We start from the raw sequence: 23,693 nt of genomic DNA, 5'->3' as shown, positions 1-23,693 counted from the left end.
TGAAGTTTGTCAACTGCTGCCCTGTAGACCTTGATCCCTCTGTTTGGGGAGAACAGAAGAGATTTCACAGTCAGAGCTGTCTGAGCCAGAGGCTTGAGCGATTAGACCCAGCACTTGCCCTCTGTGGGAAAGGGAAGGGCTGTGCCAGAAAGACAAACTCTCCTGGGCTGCCTAAGGGATGGCTGCTGAGAGGGCGCCTCCAGGCCACTTGACCTGTTTGTCCAGCTGCTGCCCTCCCTACCTTCAGGGACCTGAGGGCTTAAGGTGTGGGGAGTTAGAACCAGTTGCCTTGCAGATCCCTCTTAACACATCGCTGACCAGTCAGCAGTTACCTGAGTTACCCGGTAACATGGGCAGTTTCTGCATAAAATTGCCGATCAACAATGTGTTAACATAGCAGCTGTTCCCTAATCCATTTCTCCCAGTCTCAATTCCCAGTTGTCTCAAATTCAGCCTATTTTATTCTTTTTCTTTTTTTTCCCAGAGGGTACCACTATGGTACCCTCATCACAGCTCACAGCAACCTCAAACTCTCAGGCTTAAGTGATTCTCTTGCCTCAGCCTCCCGAGTAGCTGAGACTACAGGTGCCTGCCACAACACCCAGCTATTTTTTGTTGTCACTGTTGTTTGGAGCAGACCCAGGCTGGGTTCAAACCCACCAGACTTGGTGTATGTGGCCGGTGCCCTACCCACTGAGCTATTATTATTTGTTCTCCCCTCCTCATCTCTCAGCTGCTTACAATATAAAGTTTCTTAGTGCCTCTGACATCGTAACACATTGTGACCAGCAGTTTTATGTAGAAACTATCCATATTACTGGGTAACTCGTGAGCAGTCAACAGTGTGTTTACAGTACCTGTTTTCCCAGGAGTTCTTGGGCATGATCCCATTTGGACCTTTCAACAGCCCTGGGAGGCAGGCAGGGAGGTACAGGGGGTGAAAAGTGGGGCCCCAGGTTCACATGGATAATAGAATGACCGGCAGCAGCAGGCCCCTGACGTCAGCAAGCTTGGCCTATGGCCTTTTACTTTTTGCAGCTGGGTAAGGAAGGGGTGGAGTTTGGGATCTTTGTGGTCAACAGCCCCAGAGTCACTACTCCAGGGTTGGGGCAGCTAGAGAGGGGAGGACGGGATTGTCTGTTTCAACGCAGGCAACTCAGTCTGCTTCCTGGTGGCCTACCAGAGGTGGCCCACCAGAGGTGGCCCAGGGTCCTAGCCAGAATAAGTCAGGCCCCAGAGCCTGCTGTGTCCACATTGTCTGGGGAAACAACTCAATGTTGTAGAAAAGTTCAGGGCTGGAGTTAGAAGCCTGTCCTAAGACTTGACTGGGTAATTTTCAGCTCTGGGATGGGCTAGACACCATCTGAGTTTCCTCCTAGCTCTGAGATTCGGAGAGCCTGGACTGTCTTGGGTTGCAGAGGCCAAACACAATGGTGAGAACAGCCAAGGGGCTTTGTGGGCTAACACGCAGCCCTGTACTACTTCCCAGCAGGCCTGCTCTACTTCCCGGCCTTCACGTCACAGGGAGGAGGATGCTTGTGCTTGTTTGTAATTTGCACAAAAGCACTTGCCATATGTGCTGGTAGCAGCCCTGCCTCCTGGTCCGGGTCCCTTAGTTAACTACCATCCTCAGTCAGGGCTGGCTGTACTTTCGAGATCTTGAGTGAGTAGAGTGATGCCAGAGACCGGACCTGTGAGTTGTCACTCAGGTAACTGTCCCAAAAGGTGCCAACTTCTTTTTCCTTCTCTGTACCCCTGAGGGAGAACTTCAATTTCCAGCAAAATGATCTAGCCAGGAATCTTGCTCAGTGTTCTTTTTTTCTCTTCACCTCAGTACCTTGTCATTAATGAAATAAAAGAAAAAACTGCCAAGTTACACCTATACCCAACAAATAAAGCAACTGATGTAAAACTCTCTTATTTAGCCATCGTTCCACAGACACAGAGAACTGACTTTGTGTTGAGCCCTGTGCTAAGGGTAGAAACTCTGGAAGAAATCAGATGGGCCCTGCCTTCCAGGAACCCACAGACTAGTAAGGGACAGAGATGCTGAGCAGACATTCCAGTACAGTGTCACAGAGCTCTGTCATTTGCCTGGAACACACTATGGGCAGGAAGCAAGGAGTGGGTAACACACTATCAGATGGAGAGAAGTTCAGGAAATTATTGGCTGAGTCTTGAAAAATGCATAGATATATCACAGGAGCGTGGGAGGAATAGAAAGAAAAGGACTTGAAACTGCCTGATATGTACATGGTTCTTGAGAGGGAGAGGCACAGTTTTGCCTGCCAAGGGACATTTATCAATGTCTAGAGACGTTTTTGGTTGTCATGACTAGGGGGCATCTAGTGGCATCCCACAAGGCATAGGATGGCTCTCCACAGCAGAGAATTATCCAGCCCCCAAAAGTGAGTAGTGCCACCGTGAGACACCCTGTGTTAAGGTAACTGCAGTTCATCCCATATGGCTGCAAACTGGGGGCAGGCATGAGAAATAGCCCAAGATGATGCTGGAGAGGAGAAAAGGGCCCACCATAAGGCCCCACAAATGACAAGTCAAGAACCAAGGACCTTGGACCTCTCCTAAGGACTATGGGACCCACCTATGGTTCATCTGTCTGTTCTAGGGGGCTTTCTGCCATGGAGAGTGAAGGGGAGGGCAGAGATATAGCAGGAGAGCAGTTAGGAAGCCATTCCAGAAGTTGGAATGAGGAAATGAGGAGGGTCTGAGCTAGGGCAGCATTTCTAACAGAACAGAAAAGAGTTGAACTAGAGAAGTTCCCCAAGGTGGGGGGTAGAGCTGCTGAACTTGGCAATGCACAGGATTTGGTCAGTGGGGAGGAGGAGGAGCAGGCCGGTACTCGTGGTTTTCTGGCCATAGTGACAGAGAGAATGTTGATTCTGGGAGTGCCTGAGGGGCAGGCAGGCTGGTGGCCATGTCCAGTGTGTGGACATCTGGCAGAGTGGCCCTTCTATAGTCTGGGTCATCCAAACACACCGGGGTGCATAGGCAAGGTAGAGCCCCTTTGTCATTTTGTTTATCTAATGGTTATTAAAGAGTCCAGAAAGAGAATCTGAAAAGTTGGCAGTTTAATTAAAGTTGAATGGCAGATAGAGGGGCGTTCTGAGGCCCCCCTAAATCCACCCCCCTCCTACCCTGCCACCTAGGCAGGACATCAAACGAGGAGATGTTAAGCTCACAAAACACCCGATGAGAAGTCTTACAACATCAGAGCCTCTTTGTCAGCATGCTCGCGACAGCTTATGAAAACTACTGCCACCTCAAATTAACCTCTCTCCCTGGGTGTTTTATATCAATAGGTGACCAGGTAACAGACACTGGGGGTAGGGAGCCAGCCAGGAGGAGGGGATGATTTTCTCTCCTGACAAAATGTTTCCCTGGGTTCTGAGCCTGTGACGCCCTTTTTAAAACTCAATTTTCCATCTACACTGGGAGCTTTGAAGTTTGGCTTGGTGTGGAAAATCACGTGGGCAGCCAAATACGGACAGAGGGTCGAGGGAGCTGGTTTTCCTGGGCCTGATGCTGAGGAGCTGGATGTCAAGCAGGGCCCTCAGAGGCCAAAGCCCAGGGTAATTATCACTTCTCCTCCACAGTTAGATTGCAGGAGTCGGCCAGCAATTGATTTTTTTTTCTACTGCCGTTATTTCATTGTTTAATTGTGACACAGATGGCTGGCTCTCACCAGGGTGTCACAGACCCTGCCTCCTGAAAGCCAGGCCCTGGGGACTGCTGCCTCTCTCCCAACATCCTCAGGCAGGTCTGCTGCTTGCTTTTCCAATTACAAAACAGAAAAGTGTGAATCTGAGAAGTGCTTCTGTGAGCAGTCAAGCCCGTCCTCAAGCGTCTGAGTCCACTGTGAGCTGTACATCATGGAGAGCTCAGAAATGAGAGGACGATGAACTCTGGCCAGGACAGCACATGGGAGATAAAGCTATCAAAAGCACCTGAGCTGGGATGGTCAAGTATCTGCCCCGGTAGCTGCGTTATTGATGAAATGAAGCCTGAACTCTGCAGTGTGTGTTAAAACCCTCTGTGATCCAGCCCAGCCCTCTTATACCTACCCCATCCCTACCCTGACCTGTGCCAGCCTAATTGGAGGAAATACATGTGCTGTTTGTTTGTTTGTTTGTTTGGCTGGATTTTGTGGGCCTCAAGTGCAAAGAACTGTTCACAAGCCTCATTTCACAGCCCTCTGCCATCATCTACCATGAAAGGCCTCTCCTGCTTCCCCTTTCTCCTTCCCTCTTTTCCTTTCTCCTTCTGTAGACAGCCACCTTCATGTATCTGGTATAAAACCTTGGGCATATTTGTATCCTTCAACGGTATGCAGCACCTGTATTATTTTATGTAGTGTGTTTTTATTTACATAAATGTTACTAGACTATAGAGCTCATTCTCTAACAGTTTCAATTGAATGACCCATTTTTTTCTTTTCAGCACTCCATCGGATGGAATATCCATTTATTTATTTAAAGAGATAGGGTCTTGCTCTGTTACCCAGGCTGCATAGTGGCACAATCATGGCTTACTATAGCCATGAATTCCTGGACTCAAGCAATTGTCCTGCCTCAGCCTCTTGAGTAGCTGGGACTACAGGTGCATGCTACCACACCTGGATAATTTTTTTTTTTTTACTTTTTGCAGAGATGGGGTCTCCAAGTCTCCCTACGTTGCCAGGCTGGTCTCAAACTCCTCGCCTCAAGTGATGGATCCTCCCAGTTCGGTCTCCCAAATTGTGTGATTATGGGCATGAGCCACCACACCCAGCTGGAATATCCATTTTATTTTGTTTTTTTAAATTTATTATTATTATTATTTTTAAGACAGCATCTCACTCTGTTGCCCTGGGTAGAGTACCATGGCATCATAGCTCACAGCAACCTCAAACTCTTGGGCTTGAGCAATCCTCTTGCCTCAGCCTCCCAACTATCTGGGACTAGAGGTGTGCACCACGACACCTGGCTAGTTTATTTTTAGTAAAGTTGGGGTCTCAGTCTTTCTCAGTCTGGTCTCCATTTCCTGAGCTCAAGCAATCCACTTGCCTCAGCCTCCCAGAGTGGTAGGATTACAGGCATAAGCCACTGCACCGGCCAGGAATATCCACTTTAAAGGGAACTATGCAAGTTACTGCATGTGGAACTAGTTCCTTGCTTCTGTCGCCTATAACACATTCTGTGACATTCCTCACATCTTTATCTAGCCTTTTAGAGATAGACATCTAAGTTGTTGAAAGCTGCTTGCCCTCCCAACAAAAAGCTGCAGTGAGCATCTTTATTACTGTCCCCTTGTAGACTGTGCAGATATCCAAGAGGCTCCCAGGGCACATGGCCATCTGTGGCTTTGCAGCCTGGAGTTACACACATACTTAGATCTACTAAATTCTCCCTGTTGCTCTACAGGATAGCTGCACCATTGTCCCTTCCCACCAGCAGTGAATGGGGGCTCCCCTTTCCCCACCTACCAACAGTTGGGATTCTCCAACTTTCTAATTTTTAGTTAATCTCATAAAGGGCACTTTCTCTCTTTTTCTCATCTCTTTGTTTTAATTTGAAACTTTTGGATTACTAATGAGATCTGCTGCTTTTTATATACTTATTAGCCATTCAAGATTTTCCTCCTGGGAATTGGTTCTTCATAGCCTTTGCTCATTTTTCTAATTAGTTTCCTGTCTTTTTCTTGATGATTTGCAGGAATCCTTTCTGTAACATTAATTATTTTTGGTCATAGAAACTGTACTTCCTGTTACCTATCATTTACCTCTGTCAATGGCCTCTTTATTTGAATGGAAAATCCTTAATTTGACAAATACATCCTTCAAGTTTTATTTTGTTTACCATATGGTTTGTGCTTTTGGAACCTAAAATCCTTTCATACCCCATGTTATGAAAATATTTTTCTCCATTTCATCAATTCCCTTATTAGTTTAATCTTTCCCATTTAGGTATTTAGCCTATCTGAAATTAACCTTTACATATGGTGTGAGGTAGGGATGGATCCACCTTTTTTTTTTTTTTAATAGTAAGGCAATTTTCCCAATAGCATCTACCAAATAGCACTTTTTCTCCACTGAGCTGTGATTCTATCCCTATCATACAGATATACATGTATATGTGTGGGTATAAATGTATATGTTGTGTGTGCATGCATGAGTATTTCTGGTCTCACCATTCTCTTCCATTGGTCTATTTGTCAGTTTCTTCCTACCTGAATATTATTCAGTTCTTGTTACCATGGCTCTGTACTATGTCTTACTCTCTGTTGGACAAGTGTCCAATTTTAGCTTTTCTTTTTCAAAATTAATGTAGCTGTTTGTGGACCTTTATTCTTCCTCACACTCTAGAAATATTTGAATTTCTTAAAAGCATTTACTGAACTATTATTGGAATTATTTTGACTTTTATTAGTAAGGGGAGTATTAGATTTTATTTATTTATGTATTTTTTGAGACAGTCTCACTTTGTCATCCTCAGTAGAGTGCTGTGGCATTATAGCTCACAGCAACCTTAAACTCCTGGGCTTAAGAGATTCTCTTGCCTCAGCCTCCCAAGTAGCTGGGACTACAGGCGCCCGCCACAACACCCAGCTATTTTTAGAGATGGGGTCTCACTCTTGCTCAGGCTGGTCTCGAACCTGTGAGCTCAGGCAATCCACCCACCTCCGCCTCCCAGAGTACTGGATTTTTAAAATAGTAAGTCCTCATATCTTTTCATGTTTTCTGTCTTCGTTTATACATGTATTTTTGAAATGTCCTTTGGTAGTGCTTTGAAAATTTCTCCCTAAAGGTATTAATTCCTAGATACTATGTGTTTGAGTTGCAATTGTGCATGGGCCTGCCTGCTTGCCTGCCTTCTTTCTTTCCTTCCTTCTTTCCTTCCTTCCCTTCTTCCCTCCTTCCCTCTTTCTCTCTTTCCCTCCTTTCCCTTTTTTCCCTTCCTTCCAGTTTATTATTACTGGAGTAGAAAAAAGCTATTGATTTTTGTAAGTTTTTCTTGTATCTGGCAATCTTGCTACATTATCTTATTGACTCTAATAGCTTTTCTCTTGATTCTATTGGATTACCTATGTAAATTCTATCATCTCTAAATACTGGTAGTTTAATCTCCTCTAATCCTTATCTCTTATTTCTTTTTGTTGTCTTGTCACAATGGTTAGGACAATACAATGTTGAACAGTAGTAGCAATAGTGAGTATCCTTGACTTTCCAGAGACTTAAAGGGAATGCGTCTTAAGTTTCTCTATAAGTGAAATGTTTCACGTGGGTTTTGGTAGACTTTTCTGAATTAAGGAAGATCCCTCTATTTTTAGTTTTCTGAGAATTATAATCACAAACAAGGGTTTATCTTAATCAAATTCTTTTTAAAATTACTAAGATATATGATTTTCTCCTCTTTGACTCCACAAATGTTTAAAATTAAAACAATTCATTTTCTTGGGGCGGCGCCTGTGGCTCAGTGAGCAGGGCGCCGGCCCCATATACCGAGGGTGGCAGGTTCAAACCCAGCCCCGCCCAAACTGCAACAACAACAACAACAAAAAAATTCATTTTCTAATTTTGGATCTTTACATTCCTAGAACAAACTCTATTTGATTATGGCATATTATGTTTAGTTTGCTTTTTTAGTATGTTAGCCATGTCATTTACATTTTCATGTGTAATGTATAATATATATATATTTTCACCATTTTTACTATTTCTTAAAAGTGTCTATTATATCTGTAGTTATTTCTCTTTTTTCGTGCAGTATTTTATTTACATCTCCTCTCATTTTGTCAGTCTTGCCAGAAGTCTGTCTATCTTGATTAGTCTCTTTAAAGAACCATTTTTTTTTTAATTTTGCCCAAACTCCTTTTTATTTATTTTATTTTTATTGTTGGGGATTCATTGAGGGTACAAGAAACCAGGTTACACTGATTGCATTTGTTAGGCAAAGTCCCTCTTGCAATCGTGTCTTGCCCCCAAAAGGTGTGGCACACACGAAGGCCCCAACCCCCTCCCTCCTTCCCTCTCTCTGCTCTTCCTTTCCCCACCTCTCCCTTCTCCTTTCTCTTTCTGCTCTCGCCTTCCCCCACCCTCACCGTGTCCTTAATTGTCATTAATTGTCCTCATATCAAAATTGAGTACATAGGATTCATGCTTCTCCATTCTTGTGATGCTTTACTAAGAATAATGGGTTCCACTTCCATCCAGGTTAATACAAAGGCTGTAAGGTCTCCATTTTTTTTAAATGGCTGAATAGTACTCTATGGTGTATGTATACCACAATTTGTTAATCCATTCCTGGGTTGGTGGGCATTTAGGCTGTTTCCACATTTTGGCGATTGTAAATTGAGCTGCAATAAACAGTCTAGTGCAACTGTCCTTATGATAAAAGGAATTTTTCCTTCTGCGTGTAAAGAACCAGTTTTTGATCCATTTTTCTAAAATACTTCAAAGCGGTCCCTTCTCTATGAAGCAGTGAAATGAAGATTGTGGATCCTGAGTGCCTTGCTCGGCCACTATGCTAGCTTTATAATCTTGGACATATTACTTTACCCCTCCATGTTTACTTACTCAATTGTAAAGTGGGAATAACAACCCTTCACTGTAGAATACTTGTGAGGATCAGACTAGAAAATTTGCTTAAAGCATATGAAAACAGTGTGGGGTGCACTGAAAGTATTTAGTACAGGTTAATTCCCATCTTTGATGACTGTATTGGTCAGGGTTCTCCAGAGAAAGAGAACCAATGGCAGGGTTTAGTGTGTGTGTGTGTGAGAGAGAGATATCAAGTCTAAGGAATTGGCTTACGGGATTGTGGAGAATGAAGCCCGAAATCTGCAGGATAGGCTGGCAGGCTGGAGACCCAGGGAACAGGTGTATTCCAAGTCCAAAGGCAGTCTGCTGGCAGAATTCCTTTTTTTTTTTTTTTTTTAATGGAATAATGAACGTTTATTACATGAACAAAGACAGGAAAGAGGAAGGCTTCTTGCCTGTAGCACAGTGGGTACGGCGCCAGCCATGTACATGAAGGCTGGTGGGTTCAAACCCAGGGCCAGCTAAAAAATGACAACGGCAACCAAAAAAAAAAAAAAAAATGGGAGAGAGGAAGAATTATTTGCCTTTCCAGGCTTTGATTTTCCTCAGATAGAACTCTAGCTCTTTGCCTTCTAACACATAGCCATCTGCTCGACCACACTGGCCTGGTCTTGCTGCAATGCATGCAAGAAGCTGGCCCTGCTGGAACTGCTCTTGCAGAAGACTGCTTATTTTGGCGCTCTTTTTCCTTTCATCATATTTCTTCTGAATTTTTTTTTGAACGTTGTTTGTTTAAAATCTCTTCTTCTGGAGTCAGCTTGGCTCCTTTCTTGCGGCCCAGGGGCAGTGCATAGTGGGGCTCATACCACTGTCAGTGTGGTGTGCTATCAATAAGCACAATGCAGTTCTTCACCAAGCTGTTTGTCTTGGTACAAACAGCTCATTATTGGATGCATTGTAGACAACATCAATGATCCTTGTTTTCCTAGTACAACACTCTGAGCCCCAAGAGAAGTTTCCCACATCCAGGCTTAGGGCGCAGTATTTCTTATTACCTCCCCGGACTCGGACTGTATGTATTCGGTAGGGGCCAATCTTAGTGTTAGCTGTGGGGTGTCCCAACTCATACTTCGACTTCTTGCGGTAGGTCTTTCTCTTGCCCCTGGTCTTGCGGCACTTGTGCCAGTTGTCCCGAGAGATGCCCATCGCTCGGCACTGGCTAGAAAGAGCCAGAATTCCTTCTTGCTCAGTGGAGGTCAGTCTTTGTTCTGTTAAGGACTTCAACCAATTGGGTGGAGATTCAGCACATTATGGACAGTAGACTGCTTTACCCATCCACAAATGTACATGTTAATTCCAGGCCTAGCATGGTGCCTCACACCTATAATCCTAGCACTGTGGGAAGTCTAGGTGGGTGGATTGCTTAAGCTCAGGAGTTCAAGACCAGCCTGAGCAAGCATGAGATCACATCTCTACTAAAAATAGAAAAACTAAGGAGGTCCTAGGTGACTTTGGACATCTGCATAGTCTTGGTACAGACTTAGTCCAGGTCTTAGCCCACAGGTTTATTTTTCTTTCCCTTTGGACTAAAGGCCACTGCTGCAAACATCCTTTGCCAGATCCTTGGTCAGGCCAAGAAGCATCCAAGCTTGATTCCCCTCTTCGTATTTATTGGAGCCGGAGGTACTGGAGCAGCACTGTATGTCTTGCATCTGGCATTGTTCAATCCAGATGTTAGTTGGGACAGAAAGAATAACCTGGAGCCCGGGAACAAACTGGGTCCCACTGATCAATACAAGTTCTACTCAGTGAATGTGGATTATACCAAACTGAAGAAAGAAGGTCCAGATTTCTAAACCAAATGTTTCACAATAAAGCCGCTTAGAATGAGTGTCTTCCGGAAGCCATCCACACAATTTTCCATTTAACCAGGAAATATTTTTCCTCTAAATGCATGAAATCACGTTGATGTATTGTATTGAGGATTACACTGATTAATAAATATCTGAAACTTGGAAAAAAAAAAAAAAAAAAAGAAAAGAAAAACTAGCCAGGCATAGTGGCACATGCCTATAGTCCCAGCTACTCAGGAGGCTGAGGCAAGAGGATTGCTCAAGTCCAAGAGTTGGAGGTTGCTATGAGCTATGATCCCATGGCACTCTACCTAGGGTAACAGAGTGAGACTCTGTCTCAAAAAAGAAAAGTTAATCCATCCAAAAATAACCTTCATAGAAACATCCACAATGATGTGAACCAAATATCTGGGTGCCATGGCCTAGCCAAATTAACATACAAAATTAAATTATTACAGCGCCTTTGTTTTACGCTGTGCCCTTTGCCTGAAATGTTCCCCTCCTTAGCCCCTGGGAGGCCATGTGGAGATTAGAAAATGGGGACCCTTCCTCCAGCAGGTGAAGTTCTCACTTGCCTCCTCCACCCGGAGCCCGTATGCAGAGCACACTCTTCCGTGGTGGCGCAGCCCACTTCCCTGCTTGGTTTCCCTGCAGCTCAGTTCTCATGGTGCCCAGGGCCTTCCCATTCAGGTTTGCGCTTCCTTGGTGAAGTCTTCTTGTTCTCCCCCAGCTGCAAGTAATCTCTCTCTCTCTCTGCCATCTACATCTCATGTCATTTGTGTAACTCTTTAGGTATTTATCTCTACCTATGTCCCAGGTATTTTGTGTAAAGATCTTATCACTCCACCTGGATTAACCCCTTGGAAGTTAGCAATTGTCGTTTATCTGTCTTGAGATTCTCACTGTGCCTATGGTGCTCAGAAATCATTCGTACTACTTGTATGAACAACTACCAGTGCGTAGACCTATAAAAGGAAAAAACAGAGGCACAATTAACAAGGAGAGTTTATTCGGGCCAGGGTTTAGGACACAGCTCCAGATTGCCTTGGAGAGTGCTCCAGAGAACACAGGAGAAGCTCAAATTTTTTTTAAAAGAGAGGATAAATCAAGAGGGGGCCATTACAAAAACTGGTGAGGAATTCTCACTGGTTTACAGAAACCACGTTGTTAGGATCCATGTGCGATGTACAGTGTCCGTTGTTGAACTGTAGCATGTATGATGTTGTGTGGCTATTGACATCATTCATTCTGGAGCCTGCATGGCAAGTGGCTTCCAGAGGTGATTACTTAGCGCAAGGGACAGTTAGAGGTGACTGCTGTAATAGTTCAGTGCATCTCTGGGTCTGACAATTTAAAGGTACTTGGATTCCTCAGATAAAAAGCTTTTTTTTCCCTTTCTCAAAGTGTAAGAACTGGGAAGAACTTTCTGTGATATTGTATGGATGTAGGGGTCAGGCAGGCTTGTGAGGCAGGGGTAATGGCAGAGAATGTTTGTGAAGGTGACGCTGGTGACGGTGACTGGGCCTTATTGAACTTACCACATGCCAGGCGCTGGTTCCATACTTAACTGGTTCGGGTCATTAAATCCTTACAACAATCCTCTGAGACAGGTGCAGATAATTAGCTCCATTTTACTGCCAAAGAAGCCTGGGCAGGCCATTGAGGTGTCCAAAGCCTGCCTGCCTGACTTCAAGGTCTGTACTTTCAACTACAACAGCATTCAGGCTCCCTGAACTTTCCAGCCGCTGCATTGACTATACTCCAGGCATTGTGTCTTGAGCCTCTACGGACATTGTCCCTAATCCTCAGAGCAAATGTGCAAAGTATCAGCATCCTCACTTTGCAAATGAGGAAACAGGCTCATTAAAGTTAAGCAACTTGCTAAGGTCACGTTAAACAGAAAGCAGTGGATCTAAGGTTAAACCCCAAGGTTAAAACTAGATCTCTCCAACCCCAAAGCCAAGGCCCTTTGCTCTGCATCACGTGCACAATATTTGGAGCTACTGAGAAAAATCTTATGGCTGGAGCAGAGGATGGTGTGGGTAGGAGAATGGAGGCAGCTAAGGTCAGAGGGTGGATCTGCCCCAGGCTGCAAAAGGCCTCACCTTCTGTGGTGGGTAATCAAGACTGACTTTTGAAAATGAGGGGTCCTGAGCAGTGACCTTGATTTGAAGACGGGGTGAGATGGGATGGACACCTGGAGGCCAGGGAATCCGAACCTACTGGAACTCTGCCCAGACCTCTGCATAGGGAAGCACAGGGCTTCACATAGCTACAGGGAGATGAAAGCACCCTGCTGAGAAAGTGATGTTTGAGCAGATCTGTGACTTGTGAAAACAAGCTCGTCCCTTGCATCTCAGCGATGACATCTCCTTATGCTTATTTGTTTCCCTAGAGTACCAGGAGCAACTTTCCTGAGCCTTCTAGATCTCCCCTGTTATGGCTTTGGAAGAGCTGCTGGAAAATCCCCAGGGTGGGGAAGTGGGGTTCTGTCCAGGGTGAAGTTCAAGCAGCATTGTCTGCACCTCCAGGCCCATCTCCTGGGTTCAGATATGCTCAGAGGTGGGTAGAGGTGGGGAGACCCAGGAATGGTGCAGGTGGAGATTTTTGACCCTTGGCCACCATTATCGCAGGGTGAGCTGGTCCTTTCAGGGTGTGGGGGGGTCTCTGTCACAATGTGCCTCACCAGTGCCCATCGCTATCTAGGTTATTGCTGTAGTCATGGACCTCTTCACTGATGGTGATATCTTCCAAGACATTGTGGATGCCTCCTCTAAGCGCCGGGTCCCAGTATATATCATCCTGGACGAGGCAGGAGTGAAGTATTTCCTGGAGATGTGTCAAGGCCTGCAACTCACTGACTTCCGTATTCGGGTAAGTAGCACCACTGGGATGGGTGTGGAGGTGGGCAGGAGAGGAGACAGAGGCTTCCCCTGCCCCTTCCTCTGGCTCCTTTTATGTCTCTTCCCCAGTTCAAAGGCAGAGGTGAATGTCAAGATCTCAAGCCCTTTCCTTCTGTCCAAAGCCTTAGCTTATGAACTGATTCCCCCTAAATGACATGCCCCGCTTAAATTTTATCCCAAGGTTGCTGAGGCTGAAGGAGTCAGCTCTGACCCAGTCCTGGGGTGCTCAAGCCTCCAGAGTCACCAACTTCACTGTCAGGTTCAAAGTTAGGGCTGTGGTTCTCTTCTGGGGAGCTTTGGGAACAGGAAGGAACCACCCTGGGCTTGTTCATGCCCAAAGCAAGATTTGGGGACTTCCTCCTGCTCGCCAAAGAGGGTTTTATATGTAAGGCTGTAGGAAGCAGAGACTCTAGTGAAGGCAGGAGTCAGTAGACAGGGCCTGTGGACAAGCTGACTCTTCCCCTGCTGAAGCAAAGACTTGGCACGGAACCTCCTAGGCCCGCCCTAGCTGGGTGTCAGGGCCCTTCTCCTCTTCTCAACAGAACATCCGTGTCCGCTCCGTGACAGGCATCGGCTTCTACATGCCCATGGGAAAAGTCAAGGGGACCCTGTCATCAAGGTTCCTGATGGTGGATGGTGACAAAGTAGCCACTGGATCTTACAGGTGAGTCGGGCCAGGTCAGGGAAGGGCCTGGATGGCCTTTGTTCATGGCAGCTATTCAGGAGAATGCCAGACTGGAGCCTCCACAGTCATGAGTTTTAGGTATTGTTTGATCCAATGGCAAAGAATAGCTTCCTGCTTAGTCCCCTCCCTCAAAATTTCTGGTTGATGGATTATTCTAGAAATAGAATGAACTCTTACTGGCACTTGCACTGTCTACTTTTCATGGTCCAGTTGCAACTAATTGCATTTTGAGGTTAGTTGGTGAATGGGACAAGCAGGAAGTAGAATGGACCAGAACTGGGAAAGACCTGCAGGGGTGTGGCAGGAATGTCTCTAGAATTTTGATTTAAACAGTAAATTACCAGAAACACAAGAGACTACATTTGTATAGTTTCTGCCCTCTAAGTAAGTTAAAATTTAGCCCAGGAGAAGAGAGACCCAAGTACACAAAACAATTAATAAAAGGCATGAGTCCCCTTAGATAGTGAAAGATTGGATTTTGTTTTTGTTTTTCATTTTTCTTTAAAGAGTAGGCTTTGCACATACTAAGTGCTCTAAAAATTCAAAAAAGAACCAATAAAAATGGGATAATAATAATAGTGGTAGGTGCAGCTACTATTTATTAAGTGTGTGTTTGTGCAGGGTACTGAGCTAAATGTTGGATGTAGCTGCTCCAAGCTGCTCTGGGCCAGGTGTCCCGTGAGCTCCACTTTTCATGGCACACCCAGGTACATGCCTCGTGTGAGCCCAAGCCTGATGTCTCAAGCCCTTCCTTGCATCCGCTGCCTGCTTTCTGCATTCGAGGCCCAGATCTGGAGAAAGGGAGGGTTTGGGGTGGTGGAGGGAAAGCAGTCCAGCACAGAAGCCCAGAGGCACCTCCCACGGGCAGCGAGGGGTCTGGGGGCTGTGAACATCAGGCAGGGGCAGTGCAGGTTGAGGTGGCTGCCCACAGGGCAGGAGAGGCTTGGGCACATGTGTCTTGCTTTTCTGTCCCCCTGCTCTCAGGTTCACCTGGAGTTCCTCCTCCGTGGATAGGAACCTCCTCCTCCTCCTGACAGGGCAGCACGTGGAGCCCTTCGATGTAGAGTTCCGGGAGCTGTACGCCATCTCTGAGGAGGTGGACCTGTACCGGCACCTGGGCCTGGCGGGCAGACTGGGCCTCAACTACTCCTCCACTGTGGCTCGCAAGCTTATCAACCCCAAGTATGCCTTGGTGTCCGGCAGCCGCCACCCACCGGGCGAGATGATGCGCTGGGCCGCCCGGCAACAGCGGGAAGCCAGCAGCAACCCAGAGCGGCAGGAGGAGGGTGGAGGCGGTGGTGAGTCGGCCCGGCGCCTGGAGAGCTTCCTGGATGACCTGGTTACTATAGAGCAGGTGCTGCCCCCCGTGGATCCCCTCCCCACAGGAGAGCTGAGCCGGAAGGATGGCAGGGTGGTCTCTCGTATGCACATAGACCTGAAACCCAAATCCCAGGAGGCAACTACCCGAAATGGCATGGGAGAAGCTGCCAATGGAGAGGCCGCCCCAGCCAAGGAAGTTAAGCGCTGCTTCGGCAGCAGGTTCTTCAGCCGACGGGCCAAGAGGCCCGCAGCATCCAACGGCATGGCCGCCTCCCTCTCCACAGAGAACTTCGCCGAAGTGCCGTTTCTGATGGGGAAGAGGCCCAATGAGAGTTCCAGCACCGACATCCCAGGTGAGCCCTCTTCTCTCGGGTCAGCACCTCCCGGGCCTCCCACCCTGCATCTGGCCCTATCAAAGAGCACAGCCTCATATCCTCAGAGGGCAGGAGCTCTGGGGTCAGAGGGCTCTTGGATGTATTCTGGCTCTGGCCTTGTGGCCTTGGGAAAGTCACTGCAGTTCTGAGTTGGTTTCTTCCCTGAAAGGGGAGAATGATGCCCACCTTGCCCAGCTGTTCTGAGGCTATAAAGTGCCCATTATAATGCTGGGCATGCAGTAGTCTGAAGCTTTTATTGGTACTTCTATTCAGATTGGCCCTCATGGTAACTCAAGTAAATAAAGTAAGCTTAGAAAGTTGCTCCTTTGGGCGGCGCCTGTGGCTCAGTGAGTAGGGCGCCGGCCCCATATGCCGAGGGTGGCGGGTTTAAACCCAGCCCCGGCCAAACTGCAACAAAAAATAGCCGGGCGTTGTGGCGGGCGCCTGTAGTCCCAGCTGCTTGGGAGGCTGAGGCAAGAGAATCGCGTAAGCCCAAGAGTTAGAGGTTGCTGTGAGCCGTGTGAGCCACAGCACTTTACCCGAGGGCAGTAAAGTGAGACTCTGTCTCTACAAAAAAAAAAGAAAGTTGCTCCTTTGTAAATGAAGAAATGGAGGCCCAGCACAGCCGGGGGGCATGGCTAAGGCTCAGTGTCAAGGGCTCTTTCTAAGAAGCCTTGCTCCTTTTCAGATCACCTGTCATCAGGATTTCACCTGGTCAAACACACCTCACCCTCACCCTCACCTGTGCCCCACCAGTGCCCTGACCCACTTTCCTATTTCTATGGTAAATAGTTTGGTTTGTCCAAGTGTCTGTCTGATGAGTTTGTCTGCTCCTCACCCTTTAGGAGAGATTGTTCTAGAAAGTCAGTCTCAGTGGGACCCCTGACAGCCCCTACCTTTATCTCTTGCTCCAGAGCAATCTCCAGGGTGGCCTTTGAGGAGGCTGGTGGTGACAGCCAGGCCTGCAGTAATGACTTTCTCCTCTCAACATCGCTGAGTCAGAGGGGTCTCTGTGTCAGTGTTTGTTCCCATGTGGCTGTGGGGCTTTGCAGCAATGAGAACTGGGGTCCCTGGCTTGGCCACACAGGTGATGTCAGGGCCCAAGGTCTCAATTGGGGCAGCCTGAGGGCTCCAAGACTCCAATGTTCCCTGCAGCACCAGTTTTGGCCTGATCATAAGTAGCCTGAGAATAGGAACCACAACCATCTTCCCCTCTGCTGATTGTCCAGCGCCTGCTACAGACCCTGGCTCACTCAGTCCATGCTCAGGAAATTTGCTTCTTAAAGTTAGAACAGGCCTGAATTCCTCACCAGTGCTTTACCTCCCTTCATTTGGCCTGGAAACACTGACTCAGCAGCCCACCTGCTGGGTCCTGCATGGGTTCTCTCTGCCCTCAGCCCTCACAGCAACCTGCAAACACAGAGATGGCAGGCAAAAGCCCTGAGAGGTGAATTAAGCTATCCTAGGGCACAGGAAATGGTAGCAGAGCCAGGATTCAAACCCAGGCCTAGACCCAGGACTATGTCCTGTCAGGGAGGGTGGCTGGCTCCGTCCCCCATTCCTCCTGGGCTCCCTGGCCCCCACAGCACCAGATGCTACTACTGCTCTGCACCTCTGGTGTAGAGGAGGGTTGCCATGGTGAAAACCTGGCAGGAAGGGGGGGCAGGGGCAAGCTCCACAGCAAGAAGGACCGATTCCCAGGTCCTAACTGGAAGTAAAGTGGGAGCTTTCTCTTCCTTCAGCCCCTCACCCCAAGGTGGTGTTTCCATGGAAACAGGCCCATTGTCTTGTCCCTTCCTGCTGCCTTCAGTGTGTCTCTCTGTATTGGGGTGCCCTGCCTGGACAACTTGTGTGGTCGCTGCCACCATGCTGCTCTCTAGTGTCTGCAGATGGTGCCCAGAGCTGGCCATGCAGCCTTGACTGCACCCTAGGGGCGCTCCTCTCCAGAGCATCTGATGCCCAGGGCCATCACCCTCTGCCCTCTCCACCCCTTTGGAGAAACACATGGAGGCTCCCTCCAGCATAGCCTCTGCCCACCTGGCTGGGCGTCCCTCCCTGCAGCCCTGAGATTCAAGCTCTCTAGAGAGACCTTTCCTGTCCCTACTCTTCCCTCCCCCCCATAGGCAGGGAGAAGTTGGGCCCCTCTCCTGGAAGGCCCTTTCTCATGGCCTCAGCCTCCCAGACATGGGCCCCAGTGGGCTGTTTTGGTGCCTCCCCTCATGTGGACCGCCTGTGTGAGAAGATGAGCGCCCAGCGGCAGAGTGAGGCTCCCAGCTGGAACTAGAGAGTACTTTAGCTCTATCTATCAGTGGGCCCATCCCAGGAGGAGGCCCCTTCCCTTCCCGCAGTGAGCATATAGAGCCCAGCACAGCTATCAGGGGCTCTCACTCAGGACATGACCTGCCCCCCTCCCAGGGGCTGTTTCCTCATCTGGGAGAAGAGGGGTTGAGCCAGCCGGGGGAAGGGTTTCTGAGGGCCCCTGGAGTTGAGATTCTGACTCTTCATTCTTTCTCTGCTACCCTCTTATCAAGGGAGAACCTGGGTTGATGACATGTTCTGTCATCAGAGACGAAAACAGAAAAAGCTAAGAACTGACAGCCTGTGAAATTGCTTGATAAGAAGTATATAGTTGTCAAACAGCATGCAGATTTCTATAAACCCAGGTGTGGCCCTTGGGAGAACCTTATGAAATAGCTTCCTTTGGGACTGGGATCCAGCTGGGGACCTGCCCAGAGGTTGGAAGGCTTGCAGCTCCCTCTAGTGGCTGAAGCTGGTGCCTTTTGCCGCCTCTGGACCCTGCTTCCTGTGCTTGCTGCAAGCTGAGTGCCCACCTGACAGCCCTCCCCAGGCTCTCTGGGTCAGAGATCCCGAACCTCAGGGAGCAACAGGCAGTGGGGAGCTTCATTAAAAACCAGAAAATACAAATAAACAATGGCCCTGATTTTCCAATGTAGTTCTCCAGTCGGGGGGTCTTCGGGCCTGTAGACTTTACAGCAACATTGATGCAGACGAGACCCTGCTCCCAGGGTACTGCCAGGCTAGGGGAGGAGATTCTAGGTGCTGTGCCTGAAACACCACAAGGTCCCCTCAGGGAGGTGCTCTCACTATGTGCTGTCACACAGGACTGGCGTCATCCTCTCAGCCATCGTGCCTGATGACAGCACCTCACAAACGAGACACCTGAAGTACAGAGAGGCAACCTCTTGTCCATGGTCACACAGTGAGGACAGGGAAGTGTGGTCTTCTGCCTCCAGGCCCTCTTCAGAGCATCCTGGCTGTCTCCAGGTTAGGACTGGCATCATTTCCCTACATCTTTGCAGACAGTTGGGAAGAGTCAGAGGCCTGGACATAAGATCGGCCCTTCCCCTGGCACCCTAGAAGATCATTACCTCTCCTGAGTTCTGTGAGGTGATATACAGTGACAGTGCCTTTCCCGAACTCTCCTAGCTTCCCCTGATTCACACGTGGATGGGCTAACCTGGCTGGCAGTGTGGTCAAGCTCAATAGAGCTGTAATCGCTGGGCTACTGGATTTGAGGACTTCAGGCTCTCCTATGTAACACCTGGGAGCTGGGGGTCTCAGATCTCTCTCCTGGAAATCTGGGTCCTTGTCCAGGATGGAATTTTGGGGAAGTGCCTCCTAGCTTCAGGGTGTCCTAAGGACCTGTAAGTCCTAGTTCTGGGTCAGTCTACTCAGGACTATCTCATCAAGTCAAGGTTCAAAATTCAGTATAGCCCTGAGGAGCACAGTGTTCAGAAGCTGTAGTCTGATCTGGTAAACCTGAGTCCCATCACCAGCAGGGGTCAGGGCTTCTCTTCACATGATGCAGGTGAGGGGAGCAGAGTGAGTGTCCTCTGAGTGACTGACCCCACTCAGCTGCAGAGAAGAGGCAGCTGTCCTCATTCTTATTGTCAGACATCATAATCCCTCTATCCCTCTAGTTTCTCTTGGGCCTGCCCAGGGCAGACATCACCATCTCAGGGAGGTACTAGGTGAGTGAGGGTATGCACCTCACCCGGTTGGTATCTGCTGTTGCTGCCATTGTTATGGTATTAGCATTGCTCTAAACCCTTATATAGCTTGCCATTGCCCACTTGTTCATTTTATTCAATAAGTATCTATCTATGAAATGTCTGCTCTGTGCTAGGCACTGTTTTGAGTTCCTGGGACAGCAGAATAGAATGAACAAAGTTCCTGCTCTGGGGAGAGAGCAGGATGGGGCAGAGAGTGACTGGGACTTTTAGAAAGGGTGCCTAAAGAAGGCCTCTCTGACAAAGGGGCCCTGGAGCAGAGACCAGAATGGAGAGAGAGCCCCTCGTGGACATCCAGGGGAAGAATCTTCTAGATGAAGGGAAGGTGAAGCCCTGACACATACTGGAAGATAGAACCGATTGTCCTCAAATCCTTCCTTTTGGGTATCGCTTGCCTTCCTCTCACCTGTACCACCTTGCTGGCCTTCAAACATAACTGACTGCAGGCCTTGGGTGCCCCCGTCTGTCTTTCCCCCCACCAGGATGTTGACACATCCTGCCGCTGTCAACATTACACAGCCCCCTCCTCCCGCTGGTCAGTGTTTGCAGCCTCACCTCTAGCTTAGCCATCCTCTTTTGTATTTTGAGACAAGGTTAGCTATTTTTATTTTTTGCAGAGGCGGGGTCTTGATATTGCCCAGGCTGCTGACCCCGCTTTGAAGCTTGACTCTCTCGTTAGTTTTCTTTGGGCCACCCATACTCATGCCACACACACTTTGTTAAAAAAAAAAAGAAAGAAAGAAAAAAGAAAAAAAAAGGTTTGTTGGCCATTGATGTTTTCCTCCCCGTTGACCTTAGCAGGGCTGATTCCCCTGCCATGCAGTAGGCTTCCAGCACATGAGCACTCTGGACACAGAGAATTTTTCCTCAAACCAAGTTCTCTGTCAGAGGCGTGGAAATGAATTCTGAGTATCAGTTCTCTCTCCCAGCTTTCATCTAGCCCTATAAAATAGTGGGGGCATGTTCTGATGAAGACAGGCTCTTCCCCAGCCTATCCTAGCCCTCTCCAGGAAGGAGCTGGGCAGAGTGCAGGCCTGGGAAGCAGGCTCCTCCACCCTGCCGCCTCTACCCCACAGAGCTATGCTGCTTCCCAGCTTCTTCCCCTGCTTCAAGATCTGGAGATTGCTTTGCTTACCTGCTCCAAAATGCTGCCACCTCTGGGGAGGGACCAGACATCTGCTTAGTAGGCCAAGCATGTAAAATAAGCCCCTAAGGAAAGGAAATGGGGGCGGAGGTGTCCATTGCATCAGTGAGGGCTCTAAGATGGCAGAATTTAATCGCTTTAGCAATGCTGAACCAGACAAGGGCCTCAGCGGCACCAGGAAGGTGAACCCCTAGATCCTTGGCTGCTCAAGCCCTTCTGGCACAGCCATCAGTCTCCCCTCTCACCTCCTTCTGGGCAGTCTCCTACCCAAGTCTCAGGCAGCGCTGAGAAGGAAGGCTCAACCAGATTTGTAGGAAGTCCTGAGGAGTTAGTTCAGTCTGGCCCAGATAAGACCACATGGTTACCGAGTGCCAATGACGGGCATGAGCAGGGCCTCAAGGGGGCAGGCGCTGCCGTAACTAGGGCTCCCAGTCCAGCCCTGTACATAGCCCAGGAGAGGAGGCAGACGCCACCGTGATGAATTCACAACTGAAGTGATACAGGGAGGTGGTGTGAGCACCAGGAAGACCGCCAGCCCTTGCTGTGGAAGGTGACTGGCAGGAAATAACACGAGTGGCTTCCACTAGGGGAGAAGGCAGCCAGCAGTCGAAGGGCACTGGCTCCAATTTGTAGGCCGGGGGGTCAGGTCTGCCTCGCAATGCCCCCTCCTCCTGTCAGAGAGTCAGGTGGCCTCACCCTGAGGCCGCAAAGGAAGGGCAAGTAGAGGCCTGGGGAAGAGGAGAAATATGCGTCTCTGGACTGAAAGAAAGACACTTTCTCCCCCCTTAGTGCAGTGTGTCCTCTCTGTCCTCTCCCTTCAAACTGTCCCCTAACTGTCTCCCCCTTAGCGCCGGGCTCTTGGTTAGTGCTCCTGACCCTTCCTGAGGCGCAGGCGTTTCTTCCAACACAGGCAGCTGGGACTGAAGGAGCTGACACTGGATTGGCAAGACCAGCTCCTGGCACTGCTACTCACCGGCTCTGGGAGCTATGTGTCCCCTGCCCTCAGCTGTAGAAAAGGGCAAATGGCACCTGGTTCATGGTATGGCCAGCATGACGAGCACTGGAGGGGACTATGGTCCTGCTTTGGGAGCTGTGATGCTGCCTGTGACATCAGCTGCTCGTGAACAGCCTCTTGGCAAGACGAACTCGCAGATTGTCTTTGGTTCTAGAGTCTGAATCCTTCCCCCAGCCTCACCCTCTGGTCAGGGGAAGGCAGCCCCCTTGTTATCCCTACCAGTGGGGTCCTGCTGAGGCTGCCGGGGCAGAAAGAGTCTTTCCTTTTGTATTCCTAGGTGCCCTACTGGCCTGGTTGCCAGATCAGCAGATTGGGAGGGAGACAGTAAGCCCAGGACCCACATCTGAGATGTGGACGGTTCACAGGATGGGGCTGGAGGCAAACCTACTGAGTGCTCACTCACCCCCTTCTCTGCCTGTGCCCCTTGTCTCCACAGGTAAAACAAGTCAAAGTGCCACCAAGTCCAGCAACTGCGTGATTTCCTGAGCCACAGGATGTGGTGGGAAGCACCTGTGGATGCCCACCTGTCGTGTCCTGGGCTGTGGAGAGCGCATGTTGCATGCTGTACAAGTTTGCACATCAGACTCTGACTGGCCTCCTGCCCTGCAGCCTCTCTCCTGGCCTCCGGGACCTGAATCCCAAATAGGAGGGACCGAAGCATCTCCAGACAATCACACACCTCTACCAGACTGTTGGTGGCTGGGAAGGGGTCACTGCCACCTTGTTTACATGAAGCAGAAGCCTGACCAGTGTCCTCTGTCCTTTATGCCTGCCTGACCCTCCCTCTGCTGGGCTAGCCTTGCCCTGCAGGTCCCTAGATGGGGCAAGAGAATGTCTTTGAACCTTATCAGGATGGAGTCTCCAGGGTAACCCTAGTGCCCTGGCTTCTCCTTACCTGTGCTTCCTGGTGCTTTTAGTCCCCCCTCCCCCAAAAACCGGTGGAATAAAAGAGAAGAGGACAGGGTTCTAAGCCACAGACCCTGAGTTCCAGCTTTGCTCTAGCCTCTGAACTCAAGGTGTAAGAGGCAGCTGGGACAGCTGGGGCACTGGCTTCTATGGCCTTTGTAGCTGGGTCCCTGCAGGCTTCTGCACTAGACTCTGAATGGTTTGAGGGGAATATGCCTCAGCCTCCCCCCGCCAGTGGCAGAATTTGACATTGCCATTCTGAGAGCCTTCATACTGAAGCCTCCTTTCCCTCTGTGCCACGTTGGCCATCTTGGCCTGAGTGACCCAGGCCTCCTTGGCTTTGCCTGTTGTAAGCCTATGTGGGGCTCTTATAGTGCTTTTACCTGGACTGTGCCTCCCTCAGCATATCTTGGTTTGCAGCCTAAGGCAGGGGATATTGATCAGGGGGAGGGGGGATGAGGGAGGCTGTGTCCCATGTGCTCCCTAAGGAGCCTTTGCCTCTTTCCCTGCCCCTCAGATGGTCCTCAGTCCCCTTCACCAGCCAGGGCTTCTCCTGTTTCATCTCAGCCCCAGACTAGCCTTAGCCTCCTGCAGAAATGAGGCCACATTTAGGAACCTTAGCCCCCCAAGCAGGGCTGCCTGATTGCCATGATGCTGGGCCAGGGCAACCAGTAGACACTCCCACACTGCCCCCTCCCCATGTGGGGACTGGAGGGGGCCTAGGAGAAGAAATTGCAGACTCAGGGGGCCCTGTGGGCAGGGTGACAGAGGGTCAGAGCTTTGGGAAGCAGAAGTCCCAAGTGCCCACGAGAGTCACATGGCAGCTTTCCTCAGCCTCTGACCTCGGAGCTAAACTCCTATACTCTTTTTCTTCTGAAAAGCCAAAGGACATCACCAGCACCTGGGGGAGGGGCACAGATGTCTGC

The 23,693-nt window shown here is 49.1% G+C and overlaps 2 protein-coding genes and 1 pseudogene across 2 annotated transcripts in view; 2 read left to right on the top strand and 1 right to left on the bottom strand.

Moving 5' to 3' along the window:
* The window catches only part of LOC128582394 (protein FAM83F-like), a 35,033-nt gene extending 12,426 nt beyond the window's left edge, over nt 1-22,607 (top strand). Inside the window, exons 2-5 of the mRNA XM_053586301.1 lie at nt 13,096-13,263; nt 13,835-13,956; nt 14,962-15,650; nt 22,298-22,607. Coding sequence (XP_053442276.1) covers nt 13,096-13,263; nt 13,835-13,956; nt 14,962-15,650; nt 22,298-22,347 — 1,029 coding nt within the window. The 3' untranslated portion in view covers nt 22,348-22,607. The remainder of the gene's footprint in view (nt 1-13,095; nt 13,264-13,834; nt 13,957-14,961; nt 15,651-22,297) is intronic.
* On the bottom strand, nt 9,095-9,742 carry LOC128582395 (40S ribosomal protein S8-like; annotated as a pseudogene).
* On the top strand, nt 9,847-10,533 carry LOC128582445 (cytochrome c oxidase subunit NDUFA4-like). Its single transcript, XM_053586372.1, has 2 exons — nt 9,847-9,879; nt 10,129-10,533. Exons 1-2 carry the CDS (start codon nt 9,847-9,849, stop codon nt 10,390-10,392), a joined length of 297 nt encoding a protein of 98 aa, XP_053442347.1. The 3' UTR covers nt 10,393-10,533.
* Nucleotides 22,608-23,693: the final 1,086 nt, after the last annotated feature.

The sequence above is a fragment of the Nycticebus coucang genome, chromosome 3, assembly GCF_027406575.1.
Source record: "Nycticebus coucang isolate mNycCou1 chromosome 3, mNycCou1.pri, whole genome shotgun sequence".
Taxonomy (NCBI): Eukaryota; Metazoa; Chordata; class Mammalia; order Primates; family Lorisidae; genus Nycticebus; species Nycticebus coucang.
The sequence above is the reverse complement of the archived record's forward strand: the minus strand, read 5'-3'. Positions and strand labels throughout refer to the sequence as shown.